We start from the raw sequence: 23,944 nt of genomic DNA on the forward strand, positions 1-23,944 counted from the left end.
TGAATCAGCTGTTCTAAGTTGATAACATTACTGATTAGCAATTTTTCATTTAACAAACCACACGATTTTTGGAACTATTGATACCAACATGTTTTGTGTTTTAAATCTATCTTGTGTCTCTAAAATGCAATCACATCCCAGTTATTTAATTTTTAGATATCTTCTGCCTATAATAAATACAGTACTATCTGTTCATAATTTATATCAGAGCCTGTATTTCAGTATCAGACATATTTGTGTACTGGTGGCATTTATCAAAAAAAGTGCCACACATCAGTCAGACCAATAGAATGCTCTGCAATTAAATACAGCTACAATAATGTTATTTTTCTTGAGAGAAGGATTAGTCCTAGATTGAAATGAAGAGCCATGTTAGCCATACCTGTGTGCATGTTAAATTTATCTCAGCATTTACTTCTGTCATACTATCATAGCACCATTGAGAGTGTCCTAACCTATGGCATTCTGGCATGGTTTGGGAGTAGCTCTGTAGCGGACAAAAAAGCTCTACAGAGAATCATTAAAATTGCCCAGAATATCATTGGGCTCCAGCTACCAACCCTGGATGACATCTTCACATTCCCCTGTCTGAGGAAGTCACACAGCATCCTGAGAGACTCTTCCCATCCTGCTTATAACTTTTTTGAACTGTTACCGTCTGGCAGAAGATATAGAACAATTAAGACTCGGACCACACGTTTTCTGAATAGTTTTTATCCCAGAGCTATAATTGCAATTAATAATGAGCTTAAAGACCACCAGTAGTGAATAGTTAGTTGGACTGTGTTACTTGGCCTGTGGTGTAGATGTTTGTATTTTTAGTGGGGGACTTTTAGTGGGTGGGGAGTGTTTGGGGAATTTTATGTGTGTGCATGTGTCTGGTCTCTGGGTGTCTGTGAATTTCGTTGTATGGGTATACTGTGTATATACTTACAATGACAATAAATTATTATTATTATATTATTACTATTATTATGTTGATAATGGGCTGACAGCACAGTAGCAAAGCTGGCTGTACGGATTTACATACTAATACTAATCATGTCAACTGTCATGGGGCTGTGTGTCAGTAGTGCTGTATCAGCTGTCACACTGTGCTTTGCTGGAACATTGACATTGTATCTTGAAACATGAAATAGCCTTAGCAGACAGAAGTACTGTAGTAACGTTCCATTTTCTCTCTGATTGTCTATAGGAAGTTCTAAGAGCTTGCTCAACAACCTTCTATCCTAAAAGGGGCTGATTTCTGCTTTTTTTTTTTAATAATTATGCAGCCCAGACAAGCCCTTTGTTCACAACTAGCAGTTCTAGGTATTTAGAATGCATAAAATATGATACAACGAAGCTGAAGGTCCTGGTAAAGTAGGACATTAGCTTTTAGAATTTGCTACGTATTGTTTTGTAGCTCTAAAATACTTGGGCATGATCCAGCTAAATAAGAACATAAGAAGAGCCCTGCTGGATCATGCCAAGGGCCCCTCTAGTCCATCTTCCTGTATTTCACAGTGGCCCCAACAGATGCCTCTGGGAGCACAAGAGACAACTAGATAGCTGACTCCTGATACCACTCCCCTGAATCTGGCATTTTGAAGTACATTCCTTTTAAGCCTGGAAATTATACATCCCCATCATGGCTTGTAACCTGTGATGGACTTTTCCTCCAGGAATCTGTCCGATCCCCTTTTAAAGGCATCTAGGCCAGATGCCATCACCACATTCTGTGGCAAAGAGTTCCACAGACTAACAACACACTGAGGAAAGAAATATTTTCTTTTGTCTGTTCTCATTCTCCCAACACTCAATTTGAGTGGATGTTCCCTGGTTCTACTACTGTATGAGAGGGAAAAGAGCTTCCCTCTATTCACTTTATCCATCCCTTGCATCATTTTATACATCTCAGTCATGTCCCCCCTCAGGCGCCTTTTCTTTAGCCTAAAGAGCCACAAATGCTATAGCCTTTCCTCAAAAGGTAGGTGCCTCAGCCCCATTAATCATTTTACTCACTCTCTTCTGCACTCTTTCCATTTCCATTGTCTTTTTTGAGGTACAGCAACCAGAACAGTACACAATACTTCAGGTGCGGCCTTACCAGCATTTTGTACAATGGCATTATAATGTCGGCTGTTTTATTTTCAGTCCCTCTTTTAATGATACCTAGCATGGAATTGGCCTTCTTCACTGCCTCCGCACACTAGGTTGACACTTTAATCAGCTGTCAACCAGCACACCAAGATCTCTTTCCTGATCTGTCACAGACATCTCAGAACCCGTTAACTGATAACTGCTAACTAAAGTTTTGGGTTTTTTGCCCCAATGTGGATTACTTTACATTTTCCTATATAGTATTGAAATACATTTGCCATCTTGGCACCCATTCTCCCAGTTTAGAGAGATCCTTCTGGAGCTTTCACAATCCCTTCTGGTCTTCACCAACCGGAATAGTTTTGTTTCATCTGCAAACTTTGCCACCTCACTGCTTACCCCTGTCTCCAGGTCATTTATGAAGAGGATGAAAGAATTCTAAAAGAATTCTAAAAGATTTGTGAGGCAAGACTTACTCTTACAGAAGCCATGCTGATTTTCCCTCAGGAAAGCTTGTTCTTCTATGTGTTTTAAGATTATATCTTGGATGAAGCTTTCCACCATCTTCCCTGGAACAGACGTTAGGCAAACCAGCCTAGTTTTCCAGATCCCCCCTTTTTCCCTTTTTAAATCTTTGGGAGGTAGGCAGGCCATGGGAGTTGATGTAGGTCTCCAAGATTCAAGAGTGAGTGGAATTTGCTGCCCCTTGCTTTACAGCATATTTGCCTGAAAGTCTCACTGGATAGAAATGTGCAAGATTATACCAGCCTTCTTCAGTCTACAGGGCTTTATGTCTTTTCTTCTGATTTTCAAATGGGTAAGAATGAGAATGAAACAAACATGCATAATATTAAAGGAAAACAAGACAACCCCCCTTCCAGAAAAAGAGAGTAAGACTGAGTTGGGCACTAAATGATGAAGTGTTGAAGTAATTGCACTTTTCTTACAGCATATGATCTTTTAGGTTTCCATTCTTTTCAGACATTTGAAAACAAGATGCATTTAGAAGGAAGGACATAAGGTATCAAAGACTGGTTTTTTAAAAACTGAATCCCTCTTTGCACTTGTGCGATATGAGAAAGCAAATTGCTTTAGGAGACAATTTATTTATGAGAAAGCAAAACTTTATTTATTTATTTTTTTATTTTATTTTTAATTGAGAAGCAGATTTATTGTCAAGTTCAGCCCCCTAGATGGACCAAATGTAACAACTCAATGCATTTTTACTGTTAACGTGGGCCACAGTTGCACCAGCAAAATGTTTCTGAGTTACTATTTGTGAATTTTGACTTGTTTTTTTTGGGGGGGGTTTCAGATAATGCACAGCCATTACCAATTATTTTGTTTTCCCTCCATGCTAACTCTGCATCAAATCCAGCCCACCAGGAGGCTACTAGTACTGTATGTTTATTTTGTGTTTTATCGTGCAGTACAACCAACATTACATTGAGTGTGTACTACTAAACTGAGTAAGTTCCTTTACATCTGACATGCAGTCCCAGTCCCACCTCTCCCACCTACTTTTGATCAGCTGTCTCTTTTTTTAAATTAATTTTCAAATGGGAATGTTGGTGCATTGGTATTCTTCTGTCATATGAACTTGAAGTACAAGCATGTGCTCTGGGTCCTATCCTCCACAGAGTGTAACACAGCATGGGAATAGGAAGAAATGGTACAGATCTGCATGTGGCCAGCAAGGGAGTTTTGCCAACATCTGGCTTTCAGACCTACCACCACCCACTTGCTGTGGTTCTCTTCCCTTAGATTACTTTTTTTAAAAATTTCTCTTGGGAATGCCAGTGTGTTGGTGTGCTTCTGTCAAATGTGGCTTGAAGTATGAGAACGTGCTGTGGGTTCTCCTCCATAGAGGGTAATGCAGTGAGAAAACAGGAAAAAATAGTACTGTACATTACCTAGTAGCCAGCAAGGGCATTCTGTCGACGCATTGATGTCTCCTCAGAATTTTTTTTAAAGGAAAGGAGGACAGAAAAAAGAACAGAAAGAGGAATGGGGTATGTCCTGCTGCAGGGATATACAGTAGAGGAATGTATCACAACTAATTTACCTCACAAAAGGTGGAATGAGTAAACATGTATGAACCACTATCTCAGGATATATGTCACAGGACCTCAGTGCATAACTATATAGGAAGCAAAAGATGCAAGAAAAAGGGATACGTTTTACTTGTGTGATCGGGTTTTAAGAACAATCAATGATTGAACTTCATTCTATGGTGAATGCACATCCTTCCATACAGTGCAAGTAGAATAAGCAGCTAGAATTCTATTGGTGTCCACAATTAGTTGCAAAATGCTGCAACTAATTGTGCCTTACTAAAGAGGTATCACGACACATCTCCATTGCCTAATCAGGCAATCACCAAGGATGCAATTTGGATACACCACAGAATCTCATCAATTACCTACAATTAGCTGTAGTAGATAATGTACAGTAAACCTTAAGTGAACACCAACAGGGTCCTGGCCAAGTCTTTTAAGGCTGTTCTTTCCTGTTCTTAACTTTTTGAAGGCAACTAAAGAATGACTGGTTCCGCGGCCTGGGGGTACACCTGGACCCGATGCTCACCATGGAAATGCAGGTGGCATCAGTAGTCCGTACCGCCTTTTTCCACCTTTGGCGGATTGCCCGGCTGCGACCTTACCTAGACACGGGGGCGCTCACTACCTTAGTACTTGCGCTCGTAATTTCTAGATTAGACTACTGTAACACGCTCTACGTGGGGCTTCCTTTGAAGCTGATGCAGAAACTTCAAGTGGTGTAGAATGCGGCGGCCAGACTTCTTACTGGAGTGAGAAAATACCAACATATCTCTCCTACTCTGGCCATGCTGCACTGGCTGCCCATCCGTTTCCGCATTGACTTCAAAGTGTTAATACTTACATATAAAGCCCTAAACAGTTTAGGACCTTGATACTTGGCGGAACGCTTACTCCCAACTAGTTCTACCCCTGTCACTCGTGCGAGCCAAGAGGTGAGGCTGAGGAGCCTGACGCTGAGGGAGGCCCAGAAAGAAAGAACTAGAAACTGGGCTTTCTTGGTGGTGGCTCCTTGTCTCTGGAATAACCTACCTCCGGAGATTCGCGCTGCACCCTCGCTGGGTACTTTTAAGAACCAAGTAAAAACATGGATGTATAGGCAGGCCTTCCCTTCCAGTTAATTTCTGTCCTCTTTCCTTTTTTTTCTGTCTTTATTTGATTTATTTTTATTTTTCCCATCTTATAGAATCATTTAATTAATTAATTGTTATAATTTTTTAAAGAACTTGTTATCCTTATGTTGTAAGCCACCTAGAGTGGTCAAAATGACTAGATAGGCGGGGTATAAATACAATCAATAAATAAAATAAATAAAAATAAAATTGTTATACCTCTGCAATGTAAGTTCTAATTGGAGACATAAAGGAACGTGTACAAGTCTATAAGAGGTATAAAGAGAGTAGAAAAATAATCATTCCTTCCACTGCATGCAATGGTAGAACTTGGGATCATTCTATAACATTACTTCAGACAGCAGAAGTAGAAATCACTGGGACTTGTGACAAAGACCATCAGTTTAGAATATATTCTTTTTGTAGGAAACAGAGAAAACCATGGAAGGTAGGCTTGTCAAACAATATTTACTGTTATGCTGTGTGTTTCTTTCAAACACATGCAAGCACATGGACTTGAGGCACTTCTGCTAAGACAATAATTTATGTGGGGTTTTTTTTAATGTTTTGGTGCTGACTGCTGAGTAATGGAAATTCCTATGATGCAATATATAGTTCACCAGGCTCAGACAAACATGTCCCAGTGGAGTCAGCTTCTTTATGCTATAAAACAATTTACACAACTTCACCAACTCACTGGCAAGTGTGTATGGGGGAAATTGTCAGCATGGCCTGCATTTCCGCTGCTGAAGATACATCTTGCAGTCTTCACTGATGAGGTTTCAGTATTATTTCCATTTCTGTAGTGGGTTTTTTCCCCAGTTACAAAGTTGCACTTACACATTGTGCTAATTCCTTCTCTGCTGCAGATAGTTTTCTAAATATTTAGTTATTGCTTCAGCTAGTAAGGCTAAAATGAAAGAAGCAACAGACCACATAGTCCACCCACAAACACCATTCTGCAACTGCAGTGTGCTCCAGCACCTTGTGCTGCACGTGGTGGCATTGCAGGTTAAACCACAGAAGCCTCTGTGCTGCAAGGTCAGAAGACCTGCAGTCGTCAAATCCACGCAACAGAGTGAGCTCCCGTGGCTTCTTCCAGCTCCTGCCAACCTAGCAATTTGAAAGCATGTAAATGTGAGTAGATAAATAGGTACCACCAGGGTGGGAAGGTAACGGTGTTCCGTGTCTAGTTGCACTGGTCGCATGACCACGGAAACTGTCTACGTAAAAAACGCTGGCTCTACAGCTTGGAAATGGAGAACAGCACTGCCCCCTAGAGTCAGACACGGCTGGACTAAATGTCAAGGGGAACCTTTACCTTTACCTAGGAGCAGCAAGGTATGCAGACCTAAGGCAAAGGCCAATAGTATTAAAGCCATTATATTATATTATATTATATTATATTATATTATATTATATTATATTATATTATATTATATTATATTATATTATATTATATTAAATATTGTATTGTATTACATTTTATTACACTGCATTACATTATTCAAAATATTTTCACCCTGACTTTCTCTTTAAGAAGGACTCATGGCGCCTTACATGATTAAAAGACAACATTTAAAGTTAAGAACAGTAAGTATACAATCACTAAAAAGGATCCAACAAATACCACATTAAAAGACAGTTTAAAAAAACAACACAAAAAACACATTCCATGCATAAGACAACCATTCAATTAAAATCATCACTGAGGTAGCCAGTCATTAAGGGAACAGGAATAGGCGTGAAACTCATACCACTGGACAACTGCCGCAGCCCACATTTAACGAGAGAGAGAGAGAGAGAGAGAGAGAGAGAGAGAGAGAGGAGTTTCCACAGCTGAGCAGCAGAGCTCACCCCATCAGGCTTGCTGCTCCTTTTCATACCCCTGCATTCCTATCCTGTCCCTGTCGGTTGGTTCTCTGAGCTCCAAGTATAAATTTTTCTGCAATCTGCTTTAAATATTTCATTATATATTCTGCCAATTGTTTTCTTACATCCTCATTTGTTAATTTTAATCTATGTATTCATTCCTAATTTTTTTTTCATATGCAGAACAATGAAGTTAAAAAAGAAACTTGAATAAATGTGTATGAAAATAATTTTCCAAAAGTCTGTGTTTTCCTTTGGCTAGCTGATACCTAGCCAGGCCTTAAGCATGCTTATTCCAGTTCAGCTAAACATGAATAAATAAACTGCTGAACTAAAATAAATTTGCCTAAAGCCTGGGTTGTGTCAGCCAACCAAAGAACATATTGTTATATGCTCCCCACTTCCTCTAGCTCAGTGGTTCTTAACGTGGGCGATAATGCCCCCCAGGGGGCGATTTCATTTTTCAGGGGGGCAGTAGAACGAAAAGGGGCAGTGTGGGGGCGCTGGAGCAGAAGGGGGCGGTAGGGAGGCGCTGGAGCAAGCCAAACCTGTGAAGATGGCTGCAGCCTTTTTACAGTGTGCATGAATATATATTTTCCTCCAATCTTAATTTAGTTTCAGAGTTTTTGTCTTGAAAGTTTTAGTTCCTGCATTGCAGTTTGTTTTTATGCCCTTTTTTATATTTCTTTTTGCGTCTTAAAATTCTCTGGCAACTAAATCATTAAATGTTACTTTTTGGGGGCATTTCATTTTGTTGGAATTGAATTTTGTTTTCAGGGGTCATTGGATTTAAGTGTCATAAATAAATAAATAAATAAATAAATAAATAAATAAATAAATAAATAAATAAATAAATAAATAAATAAATAAATATCATCATCGTGGGGAGGGGGGCGATGATAACTTCCTCAATGGCTCAAGGGGGCGTTTCTTTCAAAAAGGTTAAGTACCACTGCTCTAACTGAAAAATACATGGTAGCAGAAATTAGTTTCCATTGGTGAGAAAGAACACTGGAGGTAGGAGCTTAGAAAAGTTATTTTGGGGGGTTTGGACATATGTGAACACCTCTGTCCATGTAATTTGTTTATGTAGGGTTTGTCAAGTACTGGATCATGGGTTCCAGGCTTCAGGGATCCATTATAATTTTTTTTATCTGTAATATTGATCTAGCACTTTGAAATAAATTTAAAATATATTGAAAACACTGGTGGAGGCAGTGGTGAGTGGCTGCGAGAGGCATGACTGTTCACCTGTGTCGGAGCCTCTCTCCCCTCTCCATTCATTTCTCCTGCTTGCAATTGAAGCTGGGGAGGTGGAATCAGAAGAACAAGAACAAGAATCTTAGTACTTGCGCTCGTAATTTCTAGGTTAGACTACTGTAACACGCTCTACGTGGGGCTTCCTTTGAAGCTGATGCGGAAACTTCAAGTGGTGCAGAATGCGGCGGCCAGACTCCTTACTGGAGTGAGAAAATACCAACATATCTCTCCTACTCTGGCCATGCTGCACTGGCTGCCCATCCGTTTCTGTATTGACTTCAAAGTGTTAATGCTTACATATAAAGACCTACACGGTTTAGGACCTCGATACTTGGCGGAACGCTTATTCCCAACTAGTTCTACCCGTGTCACCCTCACAAGCCAGGAGGTGAGGCTGAGGAGCCTGACGCTGAGGGAGGCCTGGAAAGAAAGAACTAGAAACCGGGCTTTCTCGGCGGTGGCTCCTCATCTCTGGAATAACCTACCTCCGGAGATTCGTGCTGCACCCTTTATTTGATTTATTTTTATTTTTCCCATCTTATAGAGTCATTTAATTAATTAATTGTTATAAATTTTTTTAGAACTTGTTATCCTTATGTTGTAAGCTGCCTAGAGTGGTCGAAATGACTAGATAGGTGGGGTATAAATACAATAAATAAATAAAAAAGAAATAAAATAAATAAATACTGTATAGCATAGGTTCTTAATATATCAGAAATAAGAGTCAGCAAAGAGAGAAATGTGTGCTTTCTTTCTCACCAGCCCCAGCTGCTAGTTCCATGGCTCCCTCTCCTTCTCTACCCCTATGTTTGCGTGTGTGTCTCCATGCATGTGTACCAGACTTCAGGGAAACCTTGCAGTCTGATCTGTTTCATTTTGTCTGTAACATCGATCTAGTGCTATCCAGGTTTGAAAGAAATAACACAAACAAAAAATATTTAAAACAATTCACAACAACCCTGAGAAGCTTCCACTTACTTTCTAGCCTTTGGCTCATTTTAACAGACATTTCACTAGCCAACCTGTGTGTTGCCTTTCACCTGTTAAATGACTCAATATTCTAAACAAACTATAATGCTGTTTACACACAATAACATTCATAATAATAAAATTTATATTTTAACAGTATTTTAATAGTCTCCTATTTTAAGAAAATGGAAAGAGCTTTGCTGGATCAGACTAAAGTCCAGCATTTGGATCCCAACATGGGCAAGTGGCTACTCATGGAAAGCTCACATAGGGACATACAGTATGTGGAATAGAACCCTCTAATTCCTATTCCCTAGCAATTGGTACTGAGAATTCTACCTTTGATGCTGTGGATAATATACAGCCATCATGACTAGCAGTTACTAGAACTGATGATATGCCTTGTCCACTCTTCATAGCGAAGCATAAATGAAATGAAAGTAGGTGAATGTTAAAATGAAAGGTTTCTAAGACTGTATCTGATCTAGCTATCTGTAATATTTCTGTAATTCACAGAAAATACCCGAAAGCTTGGTAAGAGATACAGTTACTAATATATTGAAGGTTGTAAACAACAAGAGAAATCATGATTTTCCAGGCCCTAGAACAAATTACATATGCCTTTTTTTTTCTTGAATAAATCTGTAATGGAACTCCCTTTCAGAATGTAAAATTGTCTCCTGGGTACTTTCTTGTAAGCATTACTCTTAGCAAATTTTCCCCCAGTCATGCATTATTATGAGCCCATGTGATAGCAATGTATTCTGCTGGCTGTGATGTAGGCATCAGTGCACAGCTGCAGCTTTGTTAATTTCCCTTTTATTGCTATGTGGTTGCTAAGGAAACATGCTATGATTCACATTAATTCTAGATAAAAAGTACAGTGGTTTCTTGTGGTCATTGTTAATTTAGGATTTCCGTTTCAAATCTATTGCTGCCCAACACTTTCTAATGCTGTGCCTTGTTAAAGCTTCAAGACATCAACAATATTGAGTTTAACTTGTTTTATTTCAGCTCTATTACTTCTTTGCTGCCTTGTTTTACACACCAGCAGGCCTAGTGAAAGAGTATTTTCTATTTAGTAATTATAGACTTAAATGTTATTTGTTGTATTGTTGTGTGATGTCAAGTTACTTCCAACTCACAATGGCCCTTCCTACTCACAACGTTCAAAGTATGCGATATGTTAAAGCAGTGTTTTGCCACTTGCATTCCCCAGTAGGTTTCTGTGGCTGACTGGTGATTTGAACCTCGGTCTCCTGAGTCATAGTCTGACACTATATCCACTGCACTACACTAGATTTCAAATTTGTTAAAATCTAAACTTTATATCCATATCTTTTAAATTTTCTGTGTTGCTGCTTTAGAAAGGTCTACATCAACAGCCTAAATTGCATCCCATAAGCTATTTGATGTCAGTGAACCTAATCTATGGTTCAGATCCCGGTTTGTTTTTAAACCATGGTTGAAACAAACTGGAGTTTTTCAATTTGTTTCAGTGGGAATTTTGAAACTAAATGCAGTTTTTCTTCATGGCTACAAAATAGGGCAGAGGGAAGGGAAGTGCACAAACCTGAGACTTATTATACATGGGGACTAAGTGGTTTTCCATTACATTAATAGAACCAGTGTATTCCAGGCGTGTATCCACATCCCCAAATCATCCAATGTCTAGAATCAAATAATTTCCATTTTTCTGTAATTTCTGTATTTCTGTATAATTTCTGTATTTATTCTTGCAATCAGATCATTAATCAATTGTTACATGAGAAGGGCCATACTCAAGTGATGTTACCTCAGTCACCAAACATACAAGTTCCCTTCTAGAGCATTCACCTGCACTCCAAAATTGAAATGATTATTATAATTATAAATGACTTAATAGACTGCCTAATTAAGAAATTCTTAATGGCCAATGTGACAGAATTCTAGCCAACTTTGCCTGGCAACAGAAGAAACAAGATGATTGGCTGGAGGAATGCAGGAGGAGAGCCTATCCAGGAGACCCCAGTGGAAGAAGGCCAATAAGAGCTGGAATCTGAAGATAAGTTAATTTGTTACCAAGGAGGAAGGTTGTATTTTTGAGAGCTGGCAGGTAATGTAACAGAAGCTTATGCTAAACTCTGTTTACCTTTCAGTTGTTATGTTGTAATAAAAAACATATCTGTTTTTCTTTCTTTAACCCCTTGGTATAGTATATCTATTTAAACCTCTTAAAGGAAGGGTGTTTTGAAAGTGGCAAGCCTGAGTAGTGGCTGCTTTCAGCAAGCATTTGATAGACTATTTAAACACTTGGTTTCAGCATGCATTTGGTTTAGACTATTGAGAAATTCCAAAAAGTGCTTATCCCTAAGTTACTACAATTGCCTACTATAATTATTTACTACTTCCTACCACGAGGTGGCCATCTGCTTTGAATATGTTCCTCAATGCATCCCAAAGCATCATGCAGGAAATTTTCTCTTTCATGATAGCCTTGGGATTTGGGTCAGGGAGAGGGAGTGGATTCTCTGCAGTTACCCAGTAATTTTCTAATCTGAGCAGGCCCTCTTCAATCCAACTCTCCACCCACTACTTTCTATTTGCTTTCTATGATCTTGCTCCAGCCTTCTGCTCCATTATTCCTCCACTTCATCCATAAATATATAACCTCAGCAAGGGTTGGGAGCGTTACATCTTTGGAGCACAACTCTCAGAACTCTTATTTGTGGCCATGCTGGTTGAACTTCCTGAACTGTGCCTCTCAGAATCACAATGCTCCAGTGGACATCACATCACACTGAGGCTGAATCTAACAAAAGCAGAACATTCTGGGCTGCATGTTGTGTTCTGGCTGTTTGTTCAACCACCTCCAGGTCCCTGCCACAACAGCCTCGACTGCCACCAAAAAAATCCTAGCAATCCAACTGGTAAGCACAATTCAGCAGAGCTAGATAACAGCAACTGGACCCCCTAGTGGGCTGCAGGGAACACAATGTCCTCCTCTAATCCTAGAAAGTTGTCCAATACTAGAATATAATAAAAACTGGGACTAGCTAAAGAGAACATAGACTATAGTTCAGCATCAGGGCATGTGTTTTACATGCAGAAGGTCCCAGATTCAATACCTGGCATCTCAAGGCAGGACGAGGATAGAATCTGGTCTAATATCCTGGAGCACAACTGCCAATCATTGTCAGTGGTACGGGGCAAGACAGACTGAGTCGGTATGTTCTTATGTGATATCATCCCCAAATGGCAAGTAACCTCTCTCTATTGAGGAGATTCAGTTACTTTGTTAAGTATCTTAGGGTTTGATTACATGGCTCAACTGGAAAGGGATAAATAGGTATGCCGTTTGATGTAATCTTTGCACCCACATGTGTGGCACATATGGCCTTCCTTCCTTAAGAAAACAACAGAAATATGCAAACAACTCCCCTCCTTGCCCCTTCCTTTATCTTCTTCCTTTTGGGAGGAAGCTTTCCAATTTTGTATTCACGAAGGCTTTCACGGCCGGGATCTAATGGTTGTTGCAGGTTTTTCGGGCTCTTTGGCCGTGTTCTGAAGGTTGTTCTTTCTAACGTTTTGCCAGTCTCTGTGGCTGGCATCTTCAGAGGACAGCACTCTGTGCTCTGGTGCTTATCCCTAAGTTACTAGAGCACAGGTTGCTGTCCTCTGAAGATGCCGGCCACAGAGACTGGTGAAACGTTAGGAAGAACAACATTCAGAACACAGCCAAAGAGCCCGAAAAACCCACAATTTTCCAATTTTTTTCCTAAAATGTATAGTCCATCAATGCTTTTCTAATAGGTTTTTTTAAACTGTTTCCTTTCTCTGTCCCTCCATGAAGGAGCAGAGGAAGTTTTTAATTTACCAATATGATGAAGTGGCTAAGCTGTCTTCTTAAATCACTCAACAATATTGGGGAACTGAAAGTAGAAGGGATATTTAAAACTTGAAGCTCCACTTTGGTTTGATCCCAGTGCTTATTACATGTGCTGGAAATAAACCAAAACAGAGCAATCCTACTTGCACCTAAAGACCATTCACCTCTGATAGAGACACAGAACAATGTAAGTAGGAATGCTCTGGGAACAGAGCAGCCCATTCCCAGAGCATTCCTACTACTCTAACATTTAGGACATTTTTCTTGATGTTCCACCAAAATCTGGCTTCCTGTAACTTGAATAATAATAATGTGCTGTCATGTCAACTTTGACTTATCGTGACCCTTTTCTTTCTAGGTATAGAGTACTGAGAAATCGTTTACCATTACCATCTTCTAAAGCAGTGGATATAGTGGTCTCTTTTTGCTTTTCTGACGGGGTTTTACTGATCATGCAACAAAATGTGCAAGCTCAGAATCTCTGAGTTGCCTAAGGGAGCATTATTTTATTTTCTGCTACCAATTAAAAGGAAGAACCTGGTCCCCTTTCCCAGGCACTGAAAGACTAGAACTGTGAACTGGGCCACAAGAAATGCAGCTAGTTCTGTTTCTTTGCAGTAGTCCACAGCTTTTTCTCAATGCAAAGTTGTTGAAAACCATTATGTAAAAAGGAGAGATACAAGAAAATCTATTCATACACAAACTTTCAAAACAGCACTTATAATCTCTGCCACAAATTTCCTTCAAGCAATGAAATCAAGAAAGCAATTCAATAAGAGCAGCATGGTGGAATTAAATTCTAGCTTTGAATGGACTCTGCACCCATAGTGGGCAGAGAGTGAAAATCAACCCTCTCACAACTACGCCAGCACCTGAAGTTGTTACTTGCTTTGAGAGGAAAGCTTCCATGACAGCTGATAGCACCAGGACAAGGGAAATTTAGAGCCTTCTTTTAGTAAGATAGTAACAAAACCACAGCCATGATAGCCAATTTCAGGATGCTATCATTATAATCTAGGCATGTAAATAGAAGACTAGGTCTTTTCAGATTTAACTATTTTTCAAAACTGTTCATTGCTCATGTTTTTGAACAAACTATTAGATGGTTTTCAGTTGTAATCATTTTTTGCCATCAGGTTGATTTTAATTTATGGAGATTCTCCCACAGCTTTCTAGGTATAAAGAAAGTATTCATCAATCACTCCATCTGGTAGTTCTCTGGGATTGTCTAGCTTGCCCAAGGCCATCCAGGTGGCCCGGCCATTAATCCAGCAGCCTCACATGCTCTAGGTGATCTCAGCTGGTCCTTTTTCCAGGAGGAATAGTGGTAATTTGAACTCCCAGATCTACAACTAGGCACTGCAAACGCTAACAGAAGTACAGTAATTAACTGATTTCAAAAGGTCCTTCACAATGTTCTACAAGTTGAAGTTAAAACTAATAGCTCCTTTTGCTGTGAAGGAACATTAGCTCTTGTTAGTCCTTCAAGAGTATCTGTATGCTTACACCTTCACTAATCCCTTACACCGTTAATTTAGACCTACATAGCAGCAGACCTCTGGCTCATTACAGTCTCTGAAGGGAGGAGTCTGCAACTCAGCTATGAAGACTTCCAACAACTCTTAACAACAAAAACAAGGAAATATACAATTTTAGGGACAGAGAACTGTATTAGTAACAGTATTTTCTAGATAAGGAATCAAGACAGTACAGTACTATAGTCTTGTGGAATCCCCACCTCAAAAGTTTATAATTATCTACTCTGCCCTTAATTTCTCTGTTATTATTCTGAAATGAGAAATGACCCATAGGTGCTAAAAAGTACAAAATTGCATCCTGCTCTGACACAGATCATAGTCATTTAAAAACCAAGCAACCAACCATGAACCAAATCAAGAGTTTAACATATGATAGATTCGACACCTGCCCAGTATACTTAGATTCTGGAGTAGCAATGGTAGGCTACTCAACAAAACAAAAGTAAAAAACCCTAAGGGTTAATTTTTCCTTGGGCTTTCAAAGCAGTTGGTAGGTACAATTACAAGGTCACTTAGGAGAACTAATTATCTGCCTTGGGCGTAGGCAGAAACCCTGAAGATGTTGCTTAGCAATCAGGTGAAGCTGAAATAGTTTCCCTTTAAAGCTAAAGTATTTTCCCTTTTTTCTCATCTTCTTGTATATATATGGGTAGGGTTTCTTCCATGTTTTTATGTCTTTCAGGTAACATTTGCTTTGCCATACATTTGCTAATCAGCTCCCCATGCCAAGTGCCAAAAAGAAAGTAACGGACAGTGCATTACTATGCATGTCTACTTAAATAAGGCCCTCTGTGTTCAATGGGGCTTACCACTTGTAGATGCATTAAGGATTGCACCCAAGATATTGTTTCAAATGCATTACAGTAAGGAGCTTTGGATGTTTACATGGTGTTATCTGGGACCTTTTCAAAATGGTCAAACACAAATGTACTGCCCTACTCAAAAGGTCATTAAAATACAGTGATGTAGCAGAACAGAATTAATAAGTCATCTGTATGAAACATCATTGTCAAGGTAAATTGCAGGCCTGAACAGAATGTAGTGGTTTAATGAGAAACCATAACAATCAGGTGTGCTGAAACTGAGTCAGGATGACTCAGCAGAGATGATGTAACCCAGAGCTGATGCAACCCAGAGATGAAGTAATGTGATGAGGTAATGTGTAACCTGATTGGTCCTGTGTATGTATATATGTATGGCTGTACAGTTAGTTATATCTTCACCTGCTTGAAGATCACATCTACCAGTTATGCTGCCAGACTGCTATATATATTGATGTAAATACACTTTGCTGAAAGAAATGCTGCTGGACTGCGTGTGAGTTATTCCTGGACTGCCTGAACCGCCAAATACTCTGCTAAATCGTGATTTTTCCGCTAAGAAACCTGACAATCATTCACATGATGATCACTACCACATGCCTGTTTATTCTCTTGAGTGTTCAAAGGAACTTATCTGTGAACCAGTTGGCAATGCAGGCAAAGATAATGTACTTGCAAAAAGATGCCTGTCCTTGCGAACTGGAAGTGGAGCAGGACAGAGGTTCAGAGAATGGTGCCTTGCATGAGTTTGGGCCTGAGACTTAAACGAAAGATCTGACACATAAAAACAATATATCAATCTTATTAATAATGATTTGATCTTGCACACTGCTTGCAATCATTAGATAAAAGACTTTAAAATTTGCCCTTCTGAAGGTTACTGAAATATATTGGGATTGATGGGTATACAGACCAATCCCTCTGCAGGAAGCATCTTTCTAAACAGACATGAAAATGCACTAGGCAATTTATTGAAATCAGGCACCAAAATATGTGGGCCTTTTAGCAGCACTCAGGTCTTCCAAATTCATTATCATAGCCAGTTGGGCAATCTGTACATTGTTATTTTTCATGACTGTGTAAGAAACCAATCCCCTTTTAATTAATTCCAATGGCCATGTAGAAAACCAATGTATGTATTTCCATTGTCATTATCTGTTCTCACATGCAAAAAAATGGCTGAGGAAGAAACAGTAGATGTATGAAAGGATGGGCAGATGGTAGTTGACTGAGTATTTTCTAAAGTGCTTGTTGATACTATTCTAAAACATAACAGCCAAAACCAACATTTTCCCCCTGTCACTGGGTTGTTCAAACCCAATTATCAATCATATAAAACATTCAAATCTGGGAGCATATTAATATTCATAGTTAAAATACAAATACAAAGAATTCTAACAACATTGTATGTACTTTTGTCCCCCGACAGGATACAAATTCATTGATATGAGAGAGAAAGAGAGAAGAAGAAATGTTCCTTTTATGAGCCAGAAAGGGATCAAAACTGCCCCCTAGAAACATAAGGCAGGCAATATTTTGTAAATCGTCATTTGCGTTCTGTCCTGCAGAAAGCTTAATAAAAGGATTTAAACATGTTGCAATAAATTCTCTTTAAAACCCTCCATGCATAAAACTCATTTTAATGAGAGCACCCAGAAATGGATGTTTAAATACATTTCCAAAAATAAGTTAGCAAATTTACTCAGCTAAATTTGTCCTCAGATTTACTCAACTTAATGCTATCAGGAACCTGTATTGAAAAATAGCATTTAAAGGAACTTATGGAAATCAGAATAGGAAAACCTTTCCTTATAGAAAATTTACCAAATATAATGATTTCTTATGAAATATATCTATTCTATAAATTATTTATTGGGACTTTACTGAATAAGTAATCTTCAGGAGGGAAAAGAGCAAATCAGCATTACACCTGCAAAAGTGCATTGCCATTTGAACTAATATACATGAACAATGGAATTATGCTTTTTGTATTTCCATTCACTCTATAGATCTACTGCTGATTCATACATTCATACATACATCACCTTTACTCATTTTGAAGACGAGGACATGAAAAGAAAATGGCTACCCTGCAGAAAAATATGTTTGTCGTGAGATATGCATTTGTCAGAGAGGGAAAAAACAGTATGTTTTAAGACTCTATATGAATTATTTAAGTAATACCTCTTACCAAGGTTTGATTTTTACAGATGGTATTAGAAATGTCAGGTCAACTGCTTTTAACTAAAGGTTATACGTTCAAACTTGCATTAATGCTACAATAAACCGCAAACTGGATAATCTCAAATGAAACACCATCCTATGTCCTTTTATAAGATGTTTCGATGGATTGCACTGGTAGATTTAGTCTGGTTTTGTCTACTGAAAAATCTTGAATTACTGCTAAATTAAATGATGGATTGGGGAAATAATATCTAATAATATTTACACCTTTCACCAGTCTATACTTTTAGCTATATTGATACAGTAACACGTTCAAATAATTGATTTAAATAAGCATGTAGGTACTAAATGTTGCGTCACTAGGAAGGGAATACTTGCTATAGGGTTGTGTTTTCAACAAATACATAATGATTTACCTGAAGGAATCAATTTGAGGCAAGAGGAAGAGGTTTGAGCTACATGCAGTGCTAAAAGCTCACAACATAGAAGAAATTATAGACACTACAAAATGTAATATGAGATAATTTGCATTATGGAATTAAACAATAATTACTACTGCCACTGCATCCTTTAACAGGATTTGGTTACCAAGGAAACAGCTTTTGGCCCAGTGTTGGCATGGAAAAACTGTATGTTCTAATATATTCTATGTTCATATTAATAACACTAAGATTGTTACAATGTGTTAGATAATAAGCCAATTGTTAATTACAGTAATATTAATTTCAAGTTAACAGGATGTCTTTTGGTATTTCTCACCTTAAAACAGCTGATCTCTTAAACAAACACACATATACAGTATACACACACACCAAAATTAAATTTATCCTTAGTTCTTCTCAGCCATCTTTATAAAAGGACAAAGATTACCTCCGTTTTCATACCAAACAGTGAAAGGCCTTTTCCAACAGCAGAATTTTAATATTTTAATTTTTTTTCAGAGATACACCCAAAAGTTAAAGTTTTATATCTTAGTGAACTGTCTGTTATACATTTCCATGTTTGGTATCAAAATGTTCCAGCATAATGAGCTTTAAAAAAAAATTATTTGTTGCATAAGCGGTGCCACGCCCTGATTATTGAACATACATGGGATGTTCAGTTGCAGAATAAAGTTATGCTTTTAGACAGGCAGAACCCACAATCAAAGCAAGACGTAAAGTTACAGCAAAATTATAGTTTAGAATTCAGTCATTTAAATAAAACAGCCATAAACTTGTTTTATAGGTCTCAGCCATATTTCCAATCTGTATTTCATCTCTTTGCACCATAGAACAAGAATCGGAAACAAAAACATGCATATATCTCCACCTACCTGCATATATGTCTTAACGAAGTCTTAGCATGCCATTGCACCCAGTCATTGGTATTTAAAACAATGGAGAGACACTGGAATCTTGGTTATTTCAAAATATAGCAAAAAACCCCACCATAACTCCTTTCCAAAAACATCTTGTTTGAATGGACTATGATCAAGATAGCAGAACTTATCAATGGGTAGGAAAGAAGTGTGGGGAGGGAGGGGTTGAGGACATGTCTTCATCCAAGGTGTTGTGTTGTTGTTTTTTTAAAGCTGCATCACAAGGATTGTCTTTCCCCTTTTGAGAACTGAAGGCTAGAAGCTGACCACTGTGAAGGTCAGCTTGTCACATTTGCTGAAAACCATCCTTGTGCTACTATGGCTTTAAAGGAAAAAGCCAGCAACCAAAGCCCATTGCACAACATGGATATACTGCGTAAGAGTTAAAAATAGATTGGATGTGCTGCATAATAAATATGTTAGTTTCAAAGGGTTTAATTTGATCTTGCCATTAATTAGCAACACAACATACATTATTTAAATAGTAATAAAAGCAAGAGAAATAAGAGGGACGCCACCTGGAAGCAGAGTTCACTTATTTTTTTAAAATTAAAATTAAAATATTAAAAAGAATTAAATATACCTATGCATAGCTAATACTGGTTGTAGAATGCGGCAGCAAACGCAGAACCCACTGTACTGAAAATAAAATTGAATTCTAAAGGTTGCTGCTTAAAAAGCTTTGCCCATCAGGAAGTCTAAGTCTTCCTTACAGCATGAGATGGCACACACTCCATTTGCATACTCCCATCAGAAGCACTAGGCATGGTGTAATGAATTCTGTATCCACAGCATGCACACAGCACATGCAATGTTCCCCCTGCTGCCTGCCATTTTAGGCTTGCAGGAGGATGATACACACACCACAGCAGACAAGATTTGGTAAGAGGAACAATAAGGAGCAGCTCACCTTAAATGCAGTGTCTGATTAATGTTGTTAAAGTAGCATTGCAAATCAGCTGCTGAATCTAAGAGCAACTGGGATGGGAGGGAACAAAGGAAAAAAAAGTCATCAACCGATGATGCAAGATGAACTGTTACTGTGCACTGTACAGAGAAGCTCCATGTTCTTCAGTGACCCTGTCTTCGGAATTTCTGATTCTGTAGCAAAAACCTGTCCATAGATGGTTGTCTCCTTCTACTGAGAAAAGCAGAAGAATCCTTTTGCCTGGCGGAGGGAGAGATGAAAAGAATATCTGCAGAAATACCTTCTTGATGAGAGAAAAATTCATATAGTACGTATTAGGCTGATATGTGACGCTATTGTGTTTTCTTATTTGCTGAACCCATGTAATTTGCATTTACTGTTGTTGCATTTGTTGTTGTTGCTAAACATGTAAAAGACAAACGCACCAGGGCTAAAAACTCTAATTCTGCATTGGATTATTAAAAAGCTGACATATTGACAAAATCACAAGCACAGAGAGTCTGGCTGCAGAATCAGCTGTCTGCATCTATGCTGCACCGCGCTTAACCACAAGCAAGGTTAGAGCTAAATATATCTGGAAGGCATAAACGGAAGCTATTTTGCTATACAGATTACATTACCAAATGCTTTTCCATCCTTAAGAGCTCATAAGACAAGTGCATATTTGAAAATGTTGTCACAATCCTCTGTATTGCTCTATATGCACAGTAGTGAAATACCATAAAGACAGCTCCTAAATGTAGTGACCTAAATAATGCTAAGATGACTTAAGTCACATAGAGGCATACATGCTGCCAAAGCAAGGAAATGAAATAGAGATGGTCTAATCAGAATGAAAGCACAACTACTGTCACAGAACCACAAACATACATTGTACATACACATTGTATGTTAAGGATAAGATGTAAACCTTCTTTTTTTCTTTCCTCTCTTTCTTTCTGTTGCTGTTAGGTTGGTGTTGTTTTCTCTCAGAGGATTTTCTTAGATACGTATGCACAGTGACATTCTGACATCATGGAGGTCAATGCTGACACTCACGTACTGTCTGTCTTAATGATCCAGATTCAAATGAACTATAACATTGAATTAAAATGAACATCTCCAAAAGCAAACACATTTGCATGGAACACCTCTAACTGATCATTTGTCTTGCTTTTGAGATTAATAACATGTTATCTTGTTCTGCTGAGTAAAGAAGATCACCAGCAGCTGCCACAGAAGCTGTAGGAAGGAACTGAGGAAATATATATATATATATGAGACACAATATACACAGTATTTCAAAATCTCTGATACATATGTGTCTGTATGTGTGTGTGTGTGTATATATTGTGTCATTAGATTTATTGCTTGAGAAGATTTCAAAACAAATGCCTCACATTTTCCTAAAAGATGTATAAACTGTATTAAATATGCACAATGCGGAAAATAAAATAGAAAGGATTACTTTTAAAAAAAATCTAGATGGGAATGTATCTTTCTTCGTATTCAATGCCAGCATTCCCCAAGGGGGAAAATTAAGAAAGAATAGAACAGCTTGCTATGACTAGTGCTGCATTTCCTTAAGGCTGATGTGTGGGTAAAAAGAAAAGAAAAAGAAACATCTAAAATATACCTTCCTTTGCAATGATAAAATTCTCTCTTTCGCATATCACTCCTGGATCTTTATTACATCTTCACCCCTCTTCCCAACCACAAAACTGTTAGAATTTAGCAAAATAATTTGTACATTTATAGTTAATTGGGAAATTCCCAGTGGGTGTTATAAATCCATTCAATCTGATATTATTACACCGATACATGTTTCCAAATGTCTTTGCCATTTAAGTGTGATTAATTTAATAAAGAAATGCATTTTTCATACAAATCCGTCTCCCAAAAGGAGTGCTTTTAACAATAAATATGGCTGCATCTTCAACAGATTCACTCATGAACTAGCTAAGCAGGCATTGTTTGCAATCTCTATTGTAAATGAACAACGATCTTACTTTAACTGAAGAGTGTTGTGTAAATAACTTCAATAGAATCCCAGTCAACATACTGTACTCCCATGATCTCAGACTTCTTTAAAAATGAATTTTAGCACAGGACTGTACATACCTATTCAGAAGCAAGTGTCATTCAATAGAATGGACATGTTTAGAACTGAACTGTAAATTTATCTGCTTTTTTCCACTTCAGATGTTTTTTAGCTTTTATACATTTACTGCTTCAGAATCAAGGGAATATATTCCAGCATTTTAGTAAAATGTAGCACCTCTTTCCAAAGGTGTGACATCAGGCAAATACCAACAGAAGCAGTTCACAAACAACAGGGGCTGAACTACATAGACATGGCACCAACGTATTGTTACAGAATATGTCTCCACTCTGCCTCCAGAGCCATGATGACAATCACAGGCTTATTGCAGTATCTTAAATTTATGTTCTAATATTACAAAAGATATAACAGTGGCTAGTGATAAAACCCAGCTGATTGAAATGAATGAGGATTTTGTACTCTAAACACAAAAATATAGTTAGCGTATGTGATTATGCTAATATATGGCTGCCCTATTGTACAGTCGCAGAATTCACATATTCATAGGCTATATTTAATTACAACACAGCAGAAGTGGGCAAAGTACTGTACAACAGAATATGTTTTATGTCTGCAACTGCCAGCATCCTTCAGCACTAAGTATGGTTAGGGTTGGAAGGAATCCAACAACATCTGGAAGACTGCAGTTGGTCCATACCTGCAATGCAGGTATTCGTTTGGAAGGCAAATTGTGTAAACACCATAAAAAAGATACTTGTGTTCTTCATTTCACAATATATTTAGCTAGTTTGGAGGGGATGAGGGTATAGGCAGAAAATATAAACACATATTCTTTCTTCCATTCATTCATTACATTTTAGGATAGAAATGGAGATGGCAATCCTCAAAAATGGAAAAATCTTTGTTTCAGTCCAAGAACATCTGGGAGCCCAAGGTTAGGAATCTCTGATATAAGATCTGTACATTGTGAATATAAGTATAGTGAAGGACCTTACAGTTTCAAAAGCGGTACTCACAGAGCGTTGCAACAGGAAATGTGTAAATATTGTGATTAGAACATAACCACAAACTCATGGTATGGTAATATAGGATGTTACTAGAAAATGAATGTGTGGGAAGAACTTAGAAAGGAGTATGGATAGACAGGAGCAAGCAAGAATCAAATGATACAGTGGTCAAACATGGTCAAAGCAAACACCATAATCAAGTCTGGCATTGAAGTAGAGTGTACTTGAGAGTAGAATATAATTGGGCAGGATGACTCGTGGCAAAGGATCATGACATCTAGTAAAATGCTCTAATGTACAGGAGGAAAGTTCCTATTTGCAAGACAAATAGATCACAATCAGGTCCACAAAAAGCCTCTGCGTTCTAGAGGGAATACACTAGAATAAATTCCTACATGATACTTATCAGTTATAATGTCATATGAAGTGTGTAATACCACTGATGCATTAAATTAACATATTCACAATTTCCTTTGTTCAAGATAATTATCAGACCACTTTTCTATAGGAAGTAGTATCTAACGTGGCTAACAAGATCTAAAAGCAACACAATATAGGAGGTTAACATATAAAATGAACTACAACAAAACAATAATTAGAATCTTTAAGCAGCAAAACAAAGATGATACAGATTAGATGACGTTTAATACGGTCATAGACCAATATCAAAACGTACATGTACGAAATCAGTAAAACACACATATAAAAACATATACTAAGTTAAACGCATTCTAACAAAGTAATACATTATACTACCTTAGTCTCCCTTTCAGGTTCCCACTAATAACTAAAATCAAATAATTTTTAAAACCTTGGTTGGGTGGTGGCAGCTGCAGAGGGCTTGT

The 23,944-nt window shown here is 38.0% G+C and overlaps 1 protein-coding gene and 1 long non-coding RNA gene across 6 annotated transcripts in view; one reads left to right on the forward strand and one right to left on the reverse strand.

The window, feature by feature from the left end:
• ZBTB38 (zinc finger and BTB domain containing 38) overlaps positions 1-21,044 on the reverse strand; it is a 42,149-nt gene extending 21,105 nt beyond the window's left edge. Inside the window, exon 1 of one of the 5 annotated variants that reach the window (XM_078389171.1) lies at positions 20,034-21,044. Coding sequence is in view for 2 of the 5 variants with exons in the window: in XM_020792615.3 (XP_020648274.3) it covers positions 19,079-19,084 (6 nt within the window). In the remaining 3 variants the exon portion in view is untranslated. Of the gene's footprint in view, positions 1-19,078 lie in introns of all 5 variants that reach the window. The other 4 variants (XM_078389172.1, XM_020792613.3, XM_020792615.3 and 1 more) reach the window with 4 other exon arrangements.
• Positions 20,035-21,510, forward strand: LOC140706029 (uncharacterized). The gene is made up of 2 exons (XR_012085717.2): positions 20,035-20,358; positions 21,003-21,510. It is a non-coding gene; the product is annotated as an uncharacterized LOC140706029 (long non-coding RNA).
• Positions 21,511-23,944: the final 2,434 nt, after the last annotated feature.

This window comes from Pogona vitticeps, chromosome 3 (assembly GCF_051106095.1).
Source record: "Pogona vitticeps strain Pit_001003342236 chromosome 3, PviZW2.1, whole genome shotgun sequence".
In the NCBI taxonomy this organism is placed as follows: Eukaryota; Metazoa; Chordata; class Lepidosauria; order Squamata; family Agamidae; genus Pogona; species Pogona vitticeps.